The 22,791-nt window shown below is 37.6% G+C and overlaps 2 protein-coding genes across 2 annotated transcripts; both read left to right on the top strand.

The window, feature by feature from the left end:
- Window positions 1-1,989: 1,989 nt before the first annotated feature.
- Window positions 1,990-11,322, top strand: LOC117466395 (alpha-tectorin-like). Its single transcript, XM_034109602.1, has 15 exons — window positions 1,990-2,046; window positions 3,194-3,277; window positions 3,760-3,865; window positions 4,015-4,144; window positions 4,743-4,986; window positions 5,797-5,953; window positions 6,343-6,430; window positions 6,534-6,596; window positions 7,192-7,394; window positions 8,082-8,216; window positions 8,581-8,768; window positions 9,354-9,508; window positions 9,634-9,879; window positions 10,971-11,133; window positions 11,230-11,322. Exons 1-15 carry the CDS (start codon window positions 1,990-1,992, stop codon window positions 11,320-11,322), a joined length of 2,112 nt encoding a protein of 703 aa, XP_033965493.1.
- A 4,170-nt stretch (window positions 11,323-15,492) lies between these two features.
- LOC117466965 (trace amine-associated receptor 13c-like) lies at window positions 15,493-16,698 on the top strand. Its single transcript, XM_034110503.1, has 2 exons — window positions 15,493-15,662; window positions 15,879-16,698. Exons 1-2 carry the CDS (start codon window positions 15,493-15,495, stop codon window positions 16,696-16,698), a joined length of 990 nt encoding a protein of 329 aa, XP_033966394.1.
- The last annotated feature ends 6,093 nt before the right edge of the window (window positions 16,699-22,791 follow it).

Here is a 22,791-nt window from a genome sequence, read left to right as displayed (position 1 = left end):
TTGCTCTGATGTCTTTCAGCAAAAAAATATCCACGTCAAGATATATCTTGAGAGAGGTCTTTGTTAACCAAACTAAGATTATTTAATTAATCAATGCAGAGGGGGTGGAAGTGTGAGGTGGAACTAACCTTTTTGGAATTGTATAAAAAAACTATCTTACTATACTCCTATATAAATATTATTTCCACTTTTAACCATTTTCAGTCATGAACTCAAAAATATTTAAACAGTATTTCAACCCATTACTTATCAGTTTACTCCGGTTTTTTATTAAAAGAAGAAACACAAATGTAATTGTTTTATTTACACTTATTGCTTTGGGCTATTGTTTTTCTTAAAGCCAGGGACATTTTTGATGCATTTAAAAAAAAGTGTGTGCAGCAAACAAAGAAATAGCATATATTTGTCTCAAGATGTGAGAATATGGTTACATTTGGTGGAAAATAGTTAATAACGCAACTTTGAGGACAGGGTTTTAGATGTGAAGCATTATATAATAAAAATGTCATTTTTGCCATAACATGAACAATGGTGGTTTTAATGGGTTTTTAATTGGGGTGATTCTTTCCTTTATGGATATTAATGTCTGTATATTTACTATTCAGTTTATTATAGACATATATAGTACCTACATGTAGGGTTCAAATTTGAAAAAAATAGAAAAAAAATATCTTCAAACTGTTGCAAAAATATATGCCATTTACATTAACACGTCCAAAATTATATTTAAAAAAATAGGCTCAAGGGTTAAAACAAAGATACATAATACATATTCAATACAAAATGTAATTGTGACGACCGTGACTGTGTGAAGTAGTGTGGTTTAACAATTGGAAGGTTGGGGTTTTTATTCTAGCTTCTGATTTTTACAAAAGGGAGAGTCATTTATTTATTAAAGTACATTTCTGATGCTTTATGTTTGGAACAGAACAGAAATCTTGCACATTTTCTTTTATCCTTTTTTGATAAAAAGGATTACATGTTCTTGGTGTGGCTCTTTGGTGACGGGGATGTAGGTGTGTCAGTTCAATAACCTTTTCTATTTTTGTCAGTATAGGTAAAAATAAAGTTAAAGCTGGAACATGGGTCTTTATTTACCATTTTTAAACATTGATAAGCAGCTTTATTTTGAATTGGTGAGAGACACACTTTTGCTAAAAGCTGCAATCAAGAGACATGATTTATTTTTGACATATGAGAGAAAACTCGATCGAGAAAAAACAGTGAAACCTTTTTTTAATGTATTTTTGAGGAGCTACGGTATATAAGAAGAAACATTTTGATTTCAATATTGCTTACATAATTTGTGTATGAATATTGAAAATATACGGAAATGTAGATTTCAATTATGTCTAATCTAACTGTGTTTCAGGTCAGCGGACAGCCAACATGATCTGCTTCTTACTTTACCTGGCTGCACTCGGTCTGCTGGGAGGTAACAAACACTCAACAAACACTGCAAACATTTTGTATTTATCACCAGCACAAACTCCAGGAAGTTTATTGTGGTCTGCCAAGAAATAGTCCGCCACCTAACCCCCTGTTAAACGACGATTCGTTTTGTTAGCTAGTTAGCTTATATGTGCTAGGCTGATTTTCTTTCCTTGGGACAGAGCAAGCTTACCGTTTCCCCCTTGTTTAGAGTATGCTAAGCTAAGCTAACTAGCTATTATCTCCAGATTTATATCTAGCGGACATGAGAGTAGTATCGATATTTCCGTGTAACTATCGGTAAGAATGTAAATATTTCTGAAAATGTCCTACCAATCTTCTAACCCCAAAATAATTAATCAACAGGGAGAACAGGCACAACTTGATCAGTCCTTTATAACCTTTAATAAAGACATATATTTTCCTTTTTTTTCATTTACCAATGACACTAATGCATAAAACTAAACAAAAGACCTACACAAAATGTCAACTTCTTTTTAATTTGTGGAATATTTAGGTACTGCAGCAACAAACCAGATATTTACCAGTTCTGGTGAGATGGACATCACCTCGTGCCCCATCACCTATTATGGACAGAAATACGACAAAGTCTACGTGAGTAATACATATGCCTTTTGTTTGGTCCTTTGCAGAAATAATTAAAACTGGTAATTTGGCACTGGCATAAACCAGAATATGGCACTGTTTACATTTCAAGAGCGTCATGAGTAGAAAGATGTAGTCATATATTACATCATAGCTGTTGGATCGAATGTCTCTTTCTGCCTGTTTACAATTTGCATAAGTAGGGTATGGAGTCGTTTCTAGGGTAGACGAAAACATAAGTTCAGGCAAAATATTCGCAGGCAATTTTTTTTATTTTTGTGTTGTTTATTTGTCAACCCCCCAAAGTGTAAAGGCCTTAAAGGGGATGTGCACATACTCAAACCACACTGTAGCCTACAAAAAAGTACAACAATCAGGCAGCTTCATTACAGTACAAAATATGGCATGTAACGTTTTGGAAAAGTAAGAACAGTTTTCAAACTTTTCACCCTCTGTCTGAAACCAGAGCCCAGTCTGCTCTGATTGGTCAGCCGCGAAGATATGTCCCGCCCCTTAGCCTATCACGTACAATGTGTTGGAGCGCTAGTCAATAGAAGCACAAGTGTTACGTAGAGATTTCATTGTGTTACAACATTTTTTTTAAATAGGCGTTTCAGGCAGAGAAGGGGGGCATTTATCATTTATCTAATCATATATGAAAACAAATATACTTCAAGCAACAATTTGTTACTGCATGAATAAAAAGCCTTCTCAAATCTAAACTGTTTTTATGAAGGTTATTGATTGGCTGTGTCTCCGCTGTGATTTTTCAACAGGTAGCCTTCGAATCTAACACATTTTCCCTCTGCTTCAATGGCTCATACCAAACTGGAATTAAAAATGACTGCATTTTCATGTCTGGAGGAACCGCTGACAGAGGAGGCTTGTCAGTCTTCACTAAAAAAATACCAGAAGGATCTGGAGTCCATCGACTTCTGCCCAACCTCAGTAATGCTGGGAAATGCATCAACATAATACCTTTAAAAGACAGTCAACAATCAGAAGTGGGTGTTCTTCAGTCTCAGTGTTACCAGTGTCACTATCAGTTATCAAACATGTAATAATAATACATGTAATGAGAAGGGATATTTCAGATCATGGCCATTTTCAACTTGACCTTTTCTGAGTTGTCTCTGTATCTGTTTCCTGTTGTCAGATCCAACAGGTTGAACTGGGTAACTTTGGGTCACAAGCAATCCTGGCAATCAGGACACACTCTGGATACACAAATCGGGACGTTGTAAGTATAATAACAGTATATATTTAGAGATTTGAGACATCCATGTATTGTAGAGAGTGTGATGTGAGCTTGGAGACCTACAAACTGCATCCCAATTTATGAGCCATATCTGTTGGTCCACTGGATTATTAGGCATTCAGGAAACATACAAGTAGACAAGGCTTTTGTCATGTACAAAAGCACCATTGTCAACACAACTTACGCCATGCTATCAGACAAACGACAATTACAAATCAGGTCCAGAGAGGCTTTTTCTCTGATGGTGTAATGTTTCCAATTTAAAATAAATGGATTATCTCTGCATCGTAAGAAACTCATTTTAAGAACCTATTAGTAATAACTTCATCTGTCAGTGCAGGGGTCGTTTCCTTCTAATTCGACTTCTTTGTGGTCACATGCAACTTAAAACCCCTGGATTTAAGAATTAAACTCTTTTACGACAGCATGTATTTGTTACTAAACTGTTTCCTGGCACTTTTCAGGTAGCAGATGCACAGGTGGATGGTGTTTCAGTTTTTAAACAGACGTATCAGGCAGCCGAGACGAATGTAGGTGTCATCACAGACGTGAGCGGATGCAGACTCGCAGGTTAGTAACACAATCATTCCTAAAGTGCAATTTTAGGCCTCAAAAAAGCTACATTTGAATGATTTATTTCCTGGGATATAATTGGTTAACACAATACACCTGTAAGTCTGGCACTTAAACCACCCACGTAATCTTTTCCTGACTCTTAGGTGTTGTTTATAAGACCAATACAACAGTCAGTGACCCAACAACCTGCACTTCTGTAATGTGTGACTTCAGTGGAGTCGCTACGGTCATTAATGACTGCGGTCCAATGGAGCAATGCCAGGGCGATGGGAGGTAAATATTTGAAGTAATTGTACAAAGCAAATCCCTCCAACACATGAGATAACAAATACGTCTCTAAGTCAATTAAACGATGGCACAAAAAACAAAATTACGGGGTTCTTTTGTATTAAACTGAGCTTGCAATCAGTCTAGTTTGCTCATGAGAAACTCTTAATCATTTTGAAAGCAAAGATTTATAGAAAAAACATTTAAAATAGGATTATCGTCTCATGGTTGTATGCCTCCGTCAACCAATCAAGATGTGGTTTCCTTTACTATGTAAAATGTCATCACTATATAATGTTGTCCTATTATACATTTGTGTGTACATTTCATAATTAGCATATGACTTATGTTATAGCCAAATAACCAAATAAAAACTGGGACAATTTGCCAAATTAATCAGTTCATCTGGTTGTCAAAGTCTTTGTTGGTTTAATTGCTTAAATTGCTGTTAATAATAAACCACTTTGTGTACATTTTCCATCATATAAGTATTATTTTTCCTTTATTTCATCCTTTTTGTTCAGTTTTTATACAAGTGCTTTCCGGTGTTTTTGTCTAAACCAGTTCCTGATGTTTTCTCTTTATATCCGTCTGCCTCCCTCAGTTGCGTGTTTAAAACCATGTGCACGGTGACCGGCTCGGCTGTCATCAACATTGTCGGCAGAGTTGAATCGGTGCCGGACCGTTGTGGGTACACTCTGGTGGGACCCTCAGTCATCCCTGGCTTCAAGGTGCTGGGGGTTTTCCAGGAAAGACGCCGGAAGGATGTTAGTTTCTTGGAGCGTGTGATCCTGCAGCTCGACAGTCCTAATGTTCAGATTTCTCTGGAACAAGGTGGCAGGGTTCAGGTAAGTTATCTACTGCAGCAATCACATGGGTAATAATGGGTGTAAGACCTCATAAAACTCTACTGTTCAGTGACAAACAAAAACACAGAGGATATTCAGACATGTTTGGAATTCTGGCCTTACTGAAAATTGTAAAAATCTCTCTGGAGACGTTAAAGACGTAAACACACAGGCAAAGACATTGCACATTAGTAAAAAAAACACTAGCCTATGATGGAGGCTGTTTACAATGCCTGACTTTCAGCAGGACTAAATAATACTGGCTCTTTGCACACAGTCCAAATTAAAAGAAAATATGGTGTGGTGCCAAAGGTAGAAGTAAGACAATATTATGTGAAAAAATATGTGTTTTTAAAATGTTCCCCCCTTTGTAAATACATGTATTGCTTTAGTGTCTCTTGGTACAATTGATAATTACACACACGTTCTAATTAGCACACAGAGTACCATTAAAAACAATATTCTCCAAACAGAAAAAGGTCTACGGTATTTAGTGCTCTCATAATAGATAATAGTTTTTAGGGAAATGTTTTGCCTTCATTTGACAGCTATCGTCTTATATATGATCACATTTTAGAAATAAAGGAAAGGGAGAATAAGAAGGCTAAATATAACTGTGTTCATGCCATGAGAAGAAAATGTGCTTTTGGAAATGCACAATGCAAGTGCTGTCATTCCAACAGCCAGTGGGTCTCTTATAAACACAAAGCAATGTATTTCCCTCATTCAGCCACTGAAATATGGTGACTTATTCATTGATATGCCATTGTTTGTGATGTTTGAGTAAATGTCTGCTCTGTGTTGATGAAGCTGGATGAAAAGGTGCTGAAGGTCAACGGCAGCGCTCAGGTGGTTCACGGTGTGGAGCTCTCCAGGGATCACAGAGGAGTGACTGCTCAGCTATCCAAGTCCCAATACACCGTTCATGTCCTCTTTGATGGCAACACCGCACTGATCCACATGACAGGTACACAACAACACACTTGAAATAGGATCTAAAGACATAATATTCACGTTTGGTAGAGTAATTCAAGTTAAAAGTGTTTTACTGGACAGAATCTGCTTTTCACAGCAAACATTTTGACTCGCCATATTAGGAAAAGCACTTTCGTATTTAATCATATTAATGTTGGTTAAATTCCACTTAGCAGAGGTCCTGGCATTGTGCATGCCCGCTAGCTAGAATATATGTACTTTTGTATATACATGTATCTGTTACTAACCTAATTCCGTGCATTTTAAAATACAAAGCTGTGTTTTAATGTAAAGGTTTGTGTCATCAAGCCATCATCTGTTATTATTATATTTTTGTGTTGGTGGTAATAATCCTCAACGTTATCTCCTGAATCCGGCCAGCACCAAGTGAAACTGCTGTGCAGGGTTTATGTGGGAATTCAAACACGCCTTTGATTCAAGAGAAGGCTGCTGAACACTCTGCACCTGGGTAAGACCTCAAACATAATGTCTAAATAACTACTACTCTATTCTTTTTTAAATATAAGGCTGATTGACAGACTTTAATCTTCTGCTGCTTGTTGTCCCATTAGCTGTGGGATGGAATATGCTGAGGCTGCCGACAGTAACATCAACTGCAACCGCACAACTGATTGGTAAAAGATTAAACTCTCTTTTGATTCTTAAACAGGCATCAATAACTTCTACGACATGCTATACCTCAACACTACAGAGATGGCAAAAGTACACACATCCTTTACTCAAGTAGAAGTACAGATACTCGTGTTTCAAAATACTCTGGTAAAAGTAGAAGTACTGACTAACCTTCTTTACTCGAGTAAAAGTAAAGAAGTATGGGCTTCAAAATGTACTTAAGTAAAAAGTACCCATAACTTTGTGTCCTTGGGCAAGACACTTCACCCTAATTTGCTGTATTCACTGTTACATGTCTGATATGTGTAATATGTAATGTAAAGAGCTTTGAGCATTTGGAAAAGTGCTTTAATAAATGTAATGAAACGCAGATGAAAACTAAAGTAACAAAGTAGAAAGTAAAAAGTTGTCAGAAAAATAAGTAGTGGAGTAAAGTACTGATACCAGAAAAATGTACTTAAGTACAGTAATGAAGTATTTGTACTCCACTACTTCCCACCTCTGCCACACTAACATTTGTTGGTGTATTCTAACTCCATTTACCTTTTTATTCTTATAAACATGTGCCTTACTGTCATTGATGACTGAACTTCTCAGGTGTAATCTCCTGAAAGAGGCTCCCTTCAGTGCTTGCCATGAGCACATCGACCCGGAGCCCTACATGGCCGCCTGCACACACACTCTGTGCAAATACCCTGCAGTGGATGGTCTTAAGTGCCAGTTCCTGGAGGCCTACGTCAAGGCCTGCCGCCTCCACAGCAACGTCACCGTGGATCGATGGACGACCAAAACCAGCTGCCGTAAGACTGTCTTTCCATATCTTCTGTTTTGTTTAAATATAAACGCATAGGTCTGATATGATCTCCTAAATCAGGGGCGTCCAAACTTTTTTCACCGAGGGCCACATACAAGAAAATATATGAAGGGCTGGGCTGCTCATTAGAGGTATATTGCCTCATAAGTTCAGTTATAAGTTAGCAAAATTAATAAAATGTCCAGAGGGTTTCATTTATTTTGTCAGCAGCTCATTCCTCAAAACAGAAGCCTCAGATTTATTATAATAAGTGGAAATAGGAAGGGTGTAGTCAAGCTTGTTAGGTAAATAAGTTATTGGGCTTTTTTCTTATCAACTAAGATTTGTTTGAAAATGTTCCCAACTTTAATTGACTGAATCTATTTGAAAAGTGGGCTAATTAACACATGAATACTACTGTGTAATATATTTTTACATTTAAGAAGTACAATATAAGACAAGCACAAGTTTCATTTGTGGGCCATATTCCATTAGACATTATACATTTGCTGAGGCCCGATTCAAAATGGGCTCTAGTTTGGACACCCCTGATCTAAATGAATGAATGAAATATAAGACAACTTTGTTTTAAAGTTCTGTCGCTCTTTTGATTTACATGTTAGCAGTGGTGTACAGTAACTAAGTAGATTTACAAAAGTACTGTCCTTAATTTTTCCCTGGTGTGTGTCTGCAGCGGCTGTCCCTCGGGCCTCCTGTCAGGACCGGTTCTGCAGCGATAATGAGTTCTGCGGAGAGAGACACGTCGGGTATCCTCGCTGCCTCTGTCGTGCCATTTTTGCCTCCAAGTACAAATCGGCAAATGCTTATGGTGAGTCAGCGAGAAACTCACAATTGACTCAAAATCTATTTCATAAAATTCTAGAAGGAAAAGTCCTCCTTTAATTACGTATGTTGCACATCAGCTTAATAAGGCAACATGTAGATCTTTAGCAGAAATGAATTACAAATAAGACCTATTGATATAATGCCACTCTTTTTTTTCTCAAAATGTTATTCAGGTAAAAAAATGCACAAACAAGTCTTTCAAGTAATTGTAAATGAACTTAGAGATGTTTTGTGATGTTGAATAATTTGTGCATCTCCCTGAACTGTGCTGTTGTGGGTTAGGGTTAGGGTTAGGACAAGTCATTTCGACAAACGCTAAATAGATCAAATGTTTTTAACGCGTTTAGGTGAGCCGACAGAATGCACAAAGAAGTCTGCATCAGTTACTATGGCCAATTGTCTCTTGGAGGACAAAAGCATCGACTACTCCTTCTTACACCTCAATGACGAGGCCTGCAAAGCTGAAATGGACGAACTGACCCACATGGTGACGTTCAAATTCAACAGCAGCAACACTTGTGGTACAGTGGTCATGGTGGGTATCTTTTTTATTCAGCAAAATGTACTATCAAGAAGCAGCAAATCACCTTCACCACAAGAGAGTGTTTGCAATCCTTCTTTGTAGTGCAGGGTTTGTAGGTAGGTAGGTAGGTAGGTAGGTAGGTAGGTAGGTAGGTAGGTAGGTAGGTAGGTAGGTAGGTAGGTAGGTAGGTAGGTAGGAAGGAAGGAAGGAAGGAAGGAAGGAAGGAAGGAAGGAAGGAAGGAAGGAAGGAAGGAAGGAAGGAAGGAAGGAAGGAAGGAAGGAAGGAAGGAAGGTAGGTAGGAAGGAAGGAAGGAAGGAAGGAAGGAAGGAAGGTAGGTAGGTAGGTAGGTAGGAAGGAAGGAAGGAAGGAAGGAAGGAAGGAAGGAAGGAAGGAAGGAAGGAAGGAAGGAAGGAAGGAAGGAAGGAAGGAAGGAAGGTAGGTAGGTAGGTAGGTAGGTAGGTAGGTAGGTAGGTAGGTAGGTAGGTAGGTAGGTAGGTAGGAAGGAACATTGTTGATATGTATTTAGGAAAATCTAAAGGTGAATGAACTGCATCTGAACGTGCAGTGACAATGTCTGATAACATGTGATTTATTAGGCAAACAACAGTCAAGTTATCTACAAGAACACCATCATGAGGAGGAACCTCTCCGATTCTGGCATGATCAACCGTCAGAGCCCCGTGCTCATCGACTTCTCCTGTTATTACGCTCAGCCGGAGATCAAGAGCTTGGCCATCAGACTGAAACACAGGTGTGTGAAGGGGGCACATTGTATACCTCCAGAGAAGTCACATTTTTGTTACAAGGAGAAGAATGAGCTTACCTTTCATGTTTGTGTGCAGACTAGTATTGTTAGGATGTATCTTTGTCTTCCAGGGCTGTGATGCAGGAGATGACTTCTGGAGAATGGAAGTACAATCTGACCATGAAGGCCTACAGTGACGCTGAGCGTAACAACATTATCCAGCCAGACACCAACATCCAACTGGACCAGCACATCTGGGTGGAGATTGAGACAGAGGGCCTCGATGAAAAAGTGGTTGTCATGGTGATGGACTCCTGCTGGGCCACCAATCAGCCGTCGCCAAGCGGAGCTCTGAGATATGACCTCATCGCAAACGGGTGAGATACTCAGAAATACTTATGTTGATTAATAATAATAAAGCTTTATTTATATAGCGCTTGTCATACAACACATGCAGCTCAAAGTGCTTTACAAAATGACACATCACAAGTAAAAAATAAACAACAAGAAATTCCCCTCAGATTATTTGTTAAGAACTTTAAAAGGTACATGCAGCAAAATATAACATTTGATCAGGTTAATAGACACAAGGAGGTACAATAATGATAATACAAATAAAATAAAAATAAATAATGGTTTCTCTCTGACAGATAAGACACAAGACAACTGAGTCAATGCAACAATATAAAATATAAACCCCACGAGACAAAGTGAACATATAGGTACAACTTACTGTTCGGAGACTCAGTCATTGGTACATGTTCATATACAAAGCCATGCTGGGTAAACTACCACCTTACATCTGCTCGCTGATATCACAGACAGTCGCTAGTAGCTATTGCCTAAGATCCCAGGATGTGTTTTTATTACATGTACCAAGTGCTAGGACTGTTTTAGGCACTAAAGCTTTTATGTGCGCAGCCCCTCTAGCTTGGAACACTCTGCAAAACATTTTGAAAATGAGTATTTTTGTTCCCCTGCACAGCTTGATGAAATGATATTTGATACTCCTGGAGCCTGTCTTTGTGAATAAGTTTGTAAATTGTACCCCTGTCATTATGTTGTATGTGTCCTTTTTGTTTTCTGTTACATGTGTTACCAATGTGCGGCAGGTCTCCCTTGTAAAAAAGATCGCAATGGGATTTTTTACCTGGATAAATAAAGGCTACAAACAAACAACAGAAATAAAAAGATAATAGTAATAAAAATGCCATAATTCTAGTAAAGGTTAAACGATTAACAAATAAAAAAGACCAACGTAAAAAGAAAAATTGCTATTGAAGCATGTTAGATTAATAAAATAAGATAAAATTCTTTAAGACCTATAAAATAAATAAAACAATATAAAGGTAGGTAAATAATAAAGACTAAAAGAACATTTAAAGTGGGGGGGTTGTTAATAAAAAGCTAATCTAAAAATATGTGTCTTTAAACCTGTGTGTTTTGTTTTTGGCACGTTTTTGAGCAGCTGTGCTAACCCTGCTGACCAGACGGTGAAAGTGGAGGGCAATGGGTTGGGAACGTCCAACTTCTTCTCTTTCAACTCGTTCCAGTTCGCTGGCAATTCTGCCAACGTCTACTTACACTGCAAATTAGAGCTGTGTGTCAATCAGAGTAACGCCTGCGCCCCGGTATGCTCAATATCTGAATATTCAATATGGAACAAAGAAGCGTATGTTTGTCAAATTTAAGAATATTAATGTCTCTTTCCCGTTATTGCTTCCCAGATATGCAGCCAAGGTGCAAGAAGGCGCAGATCTGCCTTCGCAAAGTACGAGGACAAAAACCCTGCCTTGATCACCATGGCCTGGAATAATTAGGTGAGATGATTCATCCTTCCATAACCTCTGATGCCACTTATCAATCAGGGGCAACAACAGAATATCCACAATATCGTCCTTGAGAAAAACTTTACGTTTTAAGGGATGGTGGTTCTTTAAGCTCATGCATTCAGTCTGTAACATCCACTGGCTCACAAACCTTCCACACACCTGTTCTGCAACTTTCAATCAGGACAAGGAAGAAGTTAAAGCACCAAGTTAGGACCCCAGTAACTATTATGGACAATCATGTGATGAATAGATGAATGATTGATTGAAAGCCCTAGTTTTTACAATTGCTCCATAAAGGCAGATTCACACTATCCGTGTTCGCAAGCTTGCAAGGGTTCGCGACGGTGGAATTTGTCCAAATGACGCAAGTGAATTAATTGACTGTGTCTCACCTAAGGCAGCACGGTGACTGCCCATGTTCTTGTTTCGTTGTACCTCCAGTTGGTGTCATATGCACCTGTTGTTGGTTTGATATCAGCAGAATAAATTCTAACAAACTAAATGATTGTTTTGAAGAGGGGATATAAGAGTAAATTCAAAGATTACCAACATGAATATAATTTGTCTTTAAAGGAATACAAAGCCAGCTAAATAGTGTTGAACTTCTGGCAAAAGAAGTCAGCGAACGCACAACGCGGGAAATATGTACGAACCTTAAAAGTCTAAATAAAATCAAAGAGGAGCAAAAGTGTGGCTTAATTTGTGACACTTGACTTGACATGTAGATCATGGGAATTAAAAAACATCCTAAAGACCTCAGAAATCAAACAAAAACATCTACCTTTAAAGGTGGGGTAGGTACGTTTGAGAAACCGGCTCGAGATACACTTGTTGTTATATTCCATGGAATGCTCTTAACATCCCGATAGCAATGAATATCTGAAGTGCTTTGACAACAAATCCATTAAAAGATGTCCTTCGTAGCGCTGTAAAAAGCACGACCAATCATCTGAGCCGGCCCGGCTAAAGTAACTGGATGGCCTACCTGCCTGTCAGCCTTCCATCGGGGCACAAACTTATCTCGTGCCCTCATTGGTCATGTGCGCGTTCGTGTGTGTTGGGGGAGGGGCTCTGTAAGGAAGTGGCAGATTTTCTCCGGTTGTGTATTTTCAAATTCTAGCGCACTCGAGCTGGTTTCTCCAAAATTACCTACCCCACCTTTAACCTTTTGTTTCTGCCCTTACTAGACAACTACCTTAACAACATGCAACAAGACATTTCCAAAGAGATAAAAGTGTATTTACTGGAAGAAAAAAAATGAGGTTATTGTCTTACAACTAATATAAAAGGACTGAAGTAAGTTGTCTTGGAGAAAAATCTGTTGTATGATAGTGAGTAACAACTTACGGTAACTTGTGTTTCTTCTTAGGTTTTCGTGGAAAGCGACCAATGGGTTCAAGACCCAAAATGATTTTTGTTTCATCTTTGCCCTGATAAAGAATCTGTGTTCAATCATCATTGCTTTATGAATCTATACAAGCACATATGTTTGTTATTACCAGACTAATACATTGATTTTGTACCTATCCTTAAATTACTTTGGTCTTTGTTGGGTTTCTTGTTGTGGTTGTTTCTCTGAGATAGATGAGGGAGAATGCTCTATAAAGCATTGAAAGGTACTGAGTTGATTAACAGAATCTGAGAGAGTGCCTGTAACAAAGCACCCAGCATTAAGTAAACACAGAAACGTGCAAACTGTCAAGGTCTTGCAGACAATGTGAAGATTTGTTTGAGATCAAACCCTGCAACCTCCAGTGGCCTAAAGAAGACAAAACATGCTGTACTGTATGCTTTAACTACCTTTTTCATGATGGTGTATAATCAATCAAAAATATAAAAACATAAATGGGAATACTTGCTTTGTGGGCTTTTATTTATGACATGAACTAAATAACACTTTAACAGACATTGTGGGGAACATATCGCTTCAAAAGGTCATTTTGTTCAAGGAGTAACACATGAGACATTATCTGCATATCAGAGTTTGTTCTGTTTGGATAATGTATTTTTAATATATCCAATGTTGCTTAGATGCTATGGCAAAATGAACACACACACACACACACACACACACACACACACACACACACACACACACACACACACACACACACACACACACACACACACACACACGGTGCCTCATTAAGACCCACTGGGCTGGCTGTGAACCTCTTGCTAAGCCCATTTTCACACCTGCTTTCATTAGTGTCATATTACATGACTGCAATTATAGGTGTTACCCAAACAAAAAACACGCGGTGACATCAACATGTGATGCAATCGTTGCTAACTAGACTAATCTTTCAAAGTAAACAATAAACTTAATAATTGTATAGCTGATGATTTATTTGATGACGAAACATTTGTGACTCGGCATATTTACGAATGATGGGTTTTTGCATAAAGGATCCGGTCAGCCGAATCACATAGAAGGTAATATGAAGAAATTAGATGGTTGTATTTAGAGTTAAATACACCGGAAGAGCAGGGTATGCTTTAGAGCAGGGGTGTCAAACTCAAGGCCCGGGGGCCAGATCCGGCCCGTGACTTCATTTTCTGTGGCCCCACAAGAGCTTGCAAAGAATATTATATGTTTATTATACGGTTACATGATGATTTACATAAGCACGTTACCCATAAACTACATGTCCCACAATGCATCTCAAATTTGACTTTTTTCTCAGAATTTGACTTTTTTTCTTCTACATATATATTTTTTTCTTAGAATTTGACCCTTTTTTTAAATGTAATTTCTTTTTTTTTTAAATGTCTCTTTTTTAAATGTCATTTCTTTTTTTTCAGAATTTTGCTTTTCTTTTCAAATCATTTTGTGACATTCTCACTGAAGAGACTTATTTGCCCTAGACTTCTGCTTTCATACGTAGTTAATTATGAAGTTATTACCCTATCTGATAATAATCCAATGCAGAGGCAATGATGTCATATAATACATTATTTTATATATTTATATATGTATTTATTTTTACATAGTCTTAAAGTTACAACCGGCCCTTTGAGTGCAGCCATAATGCTGATGTGGCCCGCGATTAAATTGAGTTTGACACCCCTGCTTTAGAGCTTCTCTTCCTTGTGATTGACAGGTCTCTACAACGGCTTACACCTTTAATCTAACTTTAAAAAGTTTCACAACAGTGCGTTTTATCATTTTGGTCACCTTAAGATTTCTTGTTTCACTTTGTTTGTACTTAACTCAATCCTGTCTGTCCCTTCTGGTTCAGAAAAAGGCCAAAATACTGAACGAAAGGCTTCATAGTGGTGATACACAATTCCATGTGCAGCAAATGAAAGCAAAATGTAGTCTTAATAAACCCAAACCTTAAATCAGCTGTAAGGGTTGCATGATAGTCACCATAGAGTTAGTGATGTGCTCCTTTTATATGCATGAGAAAGTCTTTAATTTGATAGTGTTTTCTTTTCTTTTAAATCATATTTAATACATTTTAAGACCATTCAGGCCTACATGTTAAACTATTTGATTTAGGACTTTCTAAGAACCGGAGCTGTATTACATTAACATGCTTATGGTAAGTGCACTGCCTTGCGGCCTGTAGCGCCATCAGGAAAGGAGTGAGCAGAGGGTCGTGTTGTCGATTCTTGTTCAGTTTTCTGTGACAATCTTCCTCGCCCTCTCAGACTTTGAGTTGCGCGTGCTGCTAAAGAGACGCGCTACCATGGAAACCAAACAATGGTGTAGCTGTATTAAAGTCCGAGTGGAGACAGTCCTGAGTAAATCTGATTTTGTCAGAAATCGTGAGAAATACAGATCATCATGACATCATGTCATGGCGCCTTTTAGTGGAAAAGCAATCTGGTGCTAGGGTACGTTTTTAAGTTTAACCAACTCCGAACCAACACCAACCCAAGAACGGATCATCTCGGATGAAGACTCATTTTAGCGCTACCGGTATGTATCACTACAGATATCATTTTGATAACCAAATAAAGCTTGTATACTTTGAGATGACGATACGATAATACACTGTGGAAAAAAGATCGAGGGAGGAGGGACAATACTCTCCAACTGAAAGAAAACGTAAGCTGTTGCGTGGAGGAGGAAAGGAAGGAGAGTGATAGAAGAGCTGCGCGACAGATTTCTGCAGGTCATGGTTTAGCTTCCTCTCTCTCTCTCTGAGGATGGAGAGCCTAGATGGAGATGAACTCTGCTACCCACAACTCAACTCCTCCTGCAAGAAACCAACACATCCGTACACTCAGGCCATGCTGATCTATGTCCTGCTTTCATCCATCTCTCTGATCACTGTGGCTCTTAACCTGCTGGTCATCATCTCCATCTCACACTTCAGGCAACCTTTTATGTTATCAATTGTACAAATAGTGACCATTAAGATGAAATTGTTTTGATCTGGTGAATTGTATGAACATTTAGGAGTGAACATACTTGGAAATGACAGAAAAGTTCCTTTTTTCCTTTGCCTTGTTACATTTTTCAAGTCTTAATACAATTGTTGTTCCAGCTTTATAATTACAATATCTGTCTGTATGCTATCCTTCCTCTCCAGGCAGCTCCACGCCCCCACCAACCTCCTCCTCCTCTCCCTGGCTGTCTCCGACCTGTTTGTGGGCCTCCTGCTGATGCCCGTTGAAATAATCTACATCGAGGCCTGCTGGTTTCTCGGTGACATCGTGTGCACTCTGTATTACGTTATCGACTACATCATCACATCTGCTTCGGTAGCAAACATGGTGCTCATATCTGTTGACCGCTATATAGCCATTTGTGACCCGATGCACTACGGCACCAAAGTCACCAAGAGGAGAGCACAAATCTTGGTGTGTCTGTGTTGGATTGTCTCTGTTTTCTACAGACCTCTGCTTTTGTACGATCACCTCGAGAAGCCAGGCCGGTCGAACTCTTGTTTGGGAGAGTGCGTTGTTGTCATTAACTACATTGCAGGAGTTATCGACCTTGTTTTCTCCTTCATCATACCCATTACTGTCATCATAGTTCTGTATTCCAGGGTGTTTATCGTGGCTTTGTCTCAGGCTCGAGCCATGCGTTCCCATATTGCAGCTGTAACAGCGCAGTGTTCAGGGACAGTAACCGTGAAGAAAAAGGAGATGAAAGCAGCCAGGACTCTCGGTATTGTCATTGTTGTGTTTCTGTTCTGTTTCTGTCCGTATTATTTCCCCGCTCTGGCAGGCGAAGACACTTCCGTCGACGCTTCGTCTGCAGCTTTTGAGATCTGGTTGGCACATTTTAACTCGTGTTTGAACCCGGTCATCTATGCCTTTTTCTACCCCTGGTTCAGAAAATCCATTAAACTCATCCTGACACTTCAGATACTGAAGCCTGGTTCCCGCGAGGCTCAAATACTATAGTGACACTCTGAGATGTTTAAAAGTTGCTTTTTATGAAAGGGAAATGTAATAGTTTGCAGCAGTCACAACGTACTTATATTTATTCATTAAAGTACTATCACAACGTAGGAAAACTCTGTTACAAGTCAAATACTATTGAAGAGATACTGAAGCTGTCAGATAAATGTCGAGGATTAAAGAGGAATGAAAACATGTTCTTTAAACGGATATATTCTTTATGAAAAAGGAAATGTAATATTTTCCAGCAGTGGATGGGTTTTCACATTTGTAATAGTTAATAGTGTAATGGGCAGGTTCTGGTTAATCTTATTGTACTTTACTCTTTTAACTTACTGTATTTATTATTGTATTTTAAAATGATTGCTTGTTATGCTCCTCTTTAAGTGCTTTATTGTTGTGCGTGCTTTAAGGACACTTGGATTGTAAAGAAGAGGAAGAGACGAGGAGAGGGTTATGAAATTCATCTTGTTGTAGGATGGCTGTATTTGCTTTTTGTTGGTTATTGTGTCGAGGATTTTGTAAATGTTTTGTTGGAATACGCGCCATCTGATAATAAGCTGTTGGAAATAAGCATTCTCACTTTCCATGTTATCCTTGCATTGTTTTCTATATCCTTAAATAAAATCAATCTTTGGGGTAATCTCAGTAACACCACACTGTTAGTAAGTCCTGCAGTCATAATTGTACTTAAAGCACAACATGTAAAACCACTAATTCTGCACAAGGGCCAATAACTTGATGAAGAGAAAACTACTTTTTCTTGAAGGTTATTTCAGGTGGTCAGAATAAAACATTGTAATGTTCATATACAAGTTTAATGTATTTTAGAAAAAGGAAATTATGTTCTTATTCAATGTTATTCAATTAAATTCAACTTTATTTCCATTGTGCAGCAGAGTTCAGGTACAGGTCAATTAAATGCATTAAGCATCCAACCAGAAGTACCTATACTAATATATTAAACAATTAACAGGAAGTTCAGTAAAGCATAAGTGATGCTATACGTTACAATGTACATATGTTATGACTGTAAATATTGTTAATATGTTTTTATAGAGGATGACAAGAGAAAATAAAGTGTGAAAATATAAGTTGAAGGTACACATCTAGTGATATAATACAGGGTTGGTGACTTTAGAGCCAAACAAAAGAATAATATTTCCACTTTTATGATCTGGTGAAAAACACAGGTAACAAAAAAATATATATATATTTTACTGATTATAGGCTAAACAGCATAGGCAAGGCAAGGCAAGGCAAGTTTATTTATATAGCACTTTTCAACGCAAGGCAATTCAAAGTGCTTTACAAAAAATGAAAGACATTAAGCATTAAAAAAGAAAAGCTAATAAAATAAATATTAAAAGGAAAAATACATGGATAAAATGTACAGTGCAGTTTAAGATGTGAATAGTTCAATTAAAAGCAGCGACAAAAAGAAAAGTCTTCAGCCTGGATTTAAAAGTAGTCAGAGTTGCAGCGGACCTGCAGGTTTCTAGGAGTTTGTTCCAGATATTTGGAGCATAATAACTGAACGCTGCTTTACCATGTTTAGTTCTGACTCTGGGGACAGAAAGCTGACCAGTCCCTGAAGACCAGAGAGATCTGGATGGTTCATAGTTTAGCAGGAGGTCAGAAATGTATTTTGAGCCTAAACCATTCAGTGCTTTATAAACCAGCAGCAATATTTTGAAATCTATTCTTTGACACACAGGAAGCCAGTGTAAAGACTTCAGAACAGGAGTGATGTGATCCACTTTCTTAGTGTTAGTGAGGACTCGAGCAGCGGCGTTCTGAATCAGCTGCAGCTTCCGAATAGATTTTTTAGTGAGACCTGTGAAGACACCATTGCAGTAGTCCAGTCTACTGAAGATAAAAGCATGGACAAGTTTTTCCAAATCCTGCTGTGACATTAGTCTTTTAATCCAAGATATATTCTTTAGGTGATAGTAGGCTGATTTAGTAACTGTTTTAATGTGACTGTTGAAACTCAGGTCAGAGTCCATGACTACACCTAGATTTCTGGCTTTATCTGTTGTTTTGAACATTGCAGACTGAAGCTCAGCGCTAACTTTTAAACGTTCTGCCTTGGCTCCAAAAACCATTACCTCAGTTTTATCTTTGTTTAATTGGAGAAAGTTCTGACACATCCAGTCATTGATTTGTTCAATGCACTTACTCAGTGTTTGAATTGGAGCATAGTCTCCTGGTGAAATTGTTACGTAAATGTGTGTGTCATCTGCATAGCTATGGTAACTTATGTTGTTGTTCTTCATTATCTGAGCCAGTGGTAGCATGTAGATGTTAAAGAGAAGAGGCCCCAAGATGGAGCCTTGAGGAACCCCACATGTCATATTTGTCAACTCAGATGTGTATTTACCTATAGAAACAAAGTTGTTTCTGTCCTTTAAGTAGGATTCAAACCAATTTAGAACTGTTTCCGAAAGTCCCACCCAGTTTTCCAGTCGGTCTAGTAATATGCTGTGGTCAACACGCATTGACCACGTGTCAAACGCAGCACTGAGATCTAATAATACTAACACTGAAGTTCTGCCACTGTCTGTTTTTAGATAATAGAGGTCCTTAATAGATTATGTTAAAGATATGGATTTAACTGAAGATCAAATTAACCTTAACAACTAATATACCTCAAAATGAAAAAGTTCATGCAAACCATGCTCGTTACTGATCAAGCTCAATATAATATAGAATATTTTAATAAGAAAAAGTGAGTGATTACTTTCACTTAAGCAAAGCATTCTTGACAAAGTAATTTCTTGACAATATTTGTATTTTCTCCTTCTTTATTCATATGGTTTATGTTTATTTATTGTGCTACAATATAGATGAATGAGTGCTGCAAAGTGTTTTAGTTTGTTCTAAACCAGGGGTCAGTACACACCCCATAGCAGACATTATATATATTAGGATGTATGAGAAAGTCCATTAGATTAATAAAAGATGAACAAGACTCAACAGCTCTCGTCATATAAGATTCTTAAATATTTAAATTAAGTTGTGTCAATGCACACCATTGTTACTGGTTAAATATTGCCAAATATATAAGATAGAATAATAAAAAAAGAACAGTTTGGATATATGTTCTTAAAATTAGATTACTTTTCATGAGCAAAACATTCATGACTGTTATTATTGATTAGACTTAATCTCCGGAAACACGTTTATTATGCTTTTCAAAAGTCATTATTTGCAGTTTATCAAACCATTATAGAAAACAGAGCCGGCCCAACATGCTGGGGGAATCTGATCTTTATTTACCAGTGTTTTTTTAAAAGTTCCTGTGCTGCAAAGTTATTATATTCCGTCCTCATTTCCTTAGTGCTAATGAGGGAAATCACACTTTCCATATACTACTACACGCTCTCCTCTACAGCACGTTGGCGTCACTGGAGCCCGGCTGCAGTATCTGAAGAGTCACAATGAGTTTAACAGACCTCCTAAACCAGGGGTAGAAGAGAGCGTACACCAGTGGATTCACACAGGAATTACAAAACAAAAGCCAGATCCCAAACGTTGAAAACTCAACGCCGGTTATCAAGTCTTGTCCCCCAAAGGAGGGATAAAAATAAGGACAGTAGCAAATTAAAAACACCACTATGACAATGCCAAGAGTCCTGGCTGCTTTTCTTTCCGACTTCTTGGCAGTGACCTTGATCGAACTCTGGATTGTGACGCCTAAAATATGAGAGCGCATGGCTCGAGCCTGAGTCAACGCCACCACAAAGACCCTCATATAAAGGACTACGATGACAGAAATGGGGCCGACAAACGTCAAGATGACATCCACGGACCCTGTGATGAAGTTAACCATGACTATACACTCTCCATAGCAGGAACTGTATATATTCGGGTGCTTTAGGAAGTCAATGAGTATCACGCCGTTGTAGAAAACAGAGGAGGCCCAACACAGACACACACACAGTTTGACCCTCGTCTGAGTGATTTTGGTGGGGTAACTCAGGGGGTCGCAGATGGCCACGTGGCGGTCGATGGATATGAGCACCATGTTTCCCACCGAAGCAGAGGTGAGGATAAAGGAGGTGAAGGAGAACATTCGACATATCAAGCTCCCGAGATCCCAGCAGCCCCTCAGGAGAATGATCTGAAGCGGCATCATGAAGAGGCCGACCAGGAGGTCTGAGACGGCCAGAGAGAGGAGGAGGACGTTGGTGGGAGTGTGCAGCTGGCTGGAGAGGAAGGATATCAACAGTGAACATTAACATATTACATTATTAATAAAGTACCTATCTATCAATCTATCTATCTATTTATCCATCTATCCATGTATCCATCTATCTACCTATCTATCTATCTACCTATCAATCTATCTATCTATCTAATACACAAAATAGGTCCACATGCATTCAGATGACCTTAGGTTTTAGCTTTAGCTTTTTCTTTTTTTTTTACCTTTGGTTGATAAAATAAATCTCACGTCTGAGAACCACTGCTCCAGAGTCCTACATTTCATGGTATTTTATTTAATTGTTTTTTGTATTTTTACTGTCTTTTTGTTGAATTTTATGTTTATTTGTATCAGTTTATTTGTATTTCACTTTCTTATCATGTTGCTTGTAATTTTCTTAATATTTCTATATTGTACACAAAACTTCGATTTGATTACATTTTAATAAAACAAAACAATGTGACAGGACTCAGTAACATAATCAAAATAAATTATACCAAATATATATGTTTACATCAGGGGTGTACAAACTACGGCCCTGGGGCCAAATGCGGCCTGTGTCCTACTTTTAATTGGCCCGCAGCTGCCTGGAGAGGAAGAATATCACCAGTGAACATATATTACATTATTCTGTTAAATACACAAAAAAGTCATGACTTCCTGAGTCCTACATTTCATGGTATTTTATTTCGTTGCTTTAGTGTTTATTGTTTACTTCTATTATATTATATTTGATTTGATTTACTTACACTATTATCTGTGTTATTGTGTTGCACTGTTGGAGGAGCCTGTGACCTAAGAATGTCATTGTCATAACTACACTGTAGCTATGTACACATGACAATAAAAGCCTTGAATCTGTATTTTTCATGTATTTTTGTTATTATTATATTATATAATTTTTAATTCATGTTCTTATCATGTTTCTTACAATTTTATTTTATTTCTATATCGTACATCGTCATCTATGTTTGTTAATCTCTAAAGCCCACTGACACAATATTGGGCTATATAAATACATTTTGATTTGATTGCAGTAAACATCTTAATATAGCAATGTAACATTATGTTACATTGCTATATTAAGATGTTTACTGCAATCAAATATATAAAACATATATTTGTAACATAGTCAGAATTAATTATACCAACTATATGTTAATGTTTACATCGTCAGTTTTTACATATGGATCGTCTATATTGTGATTTTATTATATTGTATTTTAGTCTATCATTTATATTTAGTATCTGTACATGGTGTAAAGCCCTCTCAGAGAAATGTATATTTCGGGATAAACAGTATAAATGAAATTTGATTTTAATGCCAGGTATTATTACACATACAGTACATACATAAACTCATTAAGTACATCTAGAAATATTATGCAAACTTTTCCTAAAACTGTAGAACTGACAGGTAATATTACACATACTTTGGTATTTTTGGTGGTAAATTAAGAGCAAATACAGAAGTATTATAAAATGTATTCTTAAAACTATTCTAACAGTAAAGTATTTCATCTCAGGTCATTCTAGATAGACACATTTTTAAATATGATTACAGATTTGTTTCTACTGTACAGTATTTTATTTTACATGCTCTATCTTATCTATCAAACCTGTACATATCTTACTTATTTATTGTATCAATTGCATACTTTTTTATGGCACTATTTTACTTCTTGTTTATTTATGTCTTAAGTATAAAGCAGGTTGCATACAGTAGTTGGAGGAGCCCAGGACTTCAGATAACAGCTGCTTTTGTGCATAACACAATTAAATCTCTACATCTTAAACTAAAAAGACAGTTTACAAGAGATATAAATATACAACAATTGAAAATACAATAAGAACACGACACATTTCTGAGACTCAAAAGGGCATTA

Source organism: Pseudochaenichthys georgianus, chromosome 21 (assembly GCF_902827115.2).
Source record: "Pseudochaenichthys georgianus chromosome 21, fPseGeo1.2, whole genome shotgun sequence".
In the NCBI taxonomy this organism is placed as follows: domain Eukaryota; kingdom Metazoa; phylum Chordata; class Actinopteri; order Perciformes; family Channichthyidae; genus Pseudochaenichthys; species Pseudochaenichthys georgianus.
Note: the sequence above shows the minus strand (reverse complement) of the source record. Positions and strands in the feature narration are given on the sequence as shown.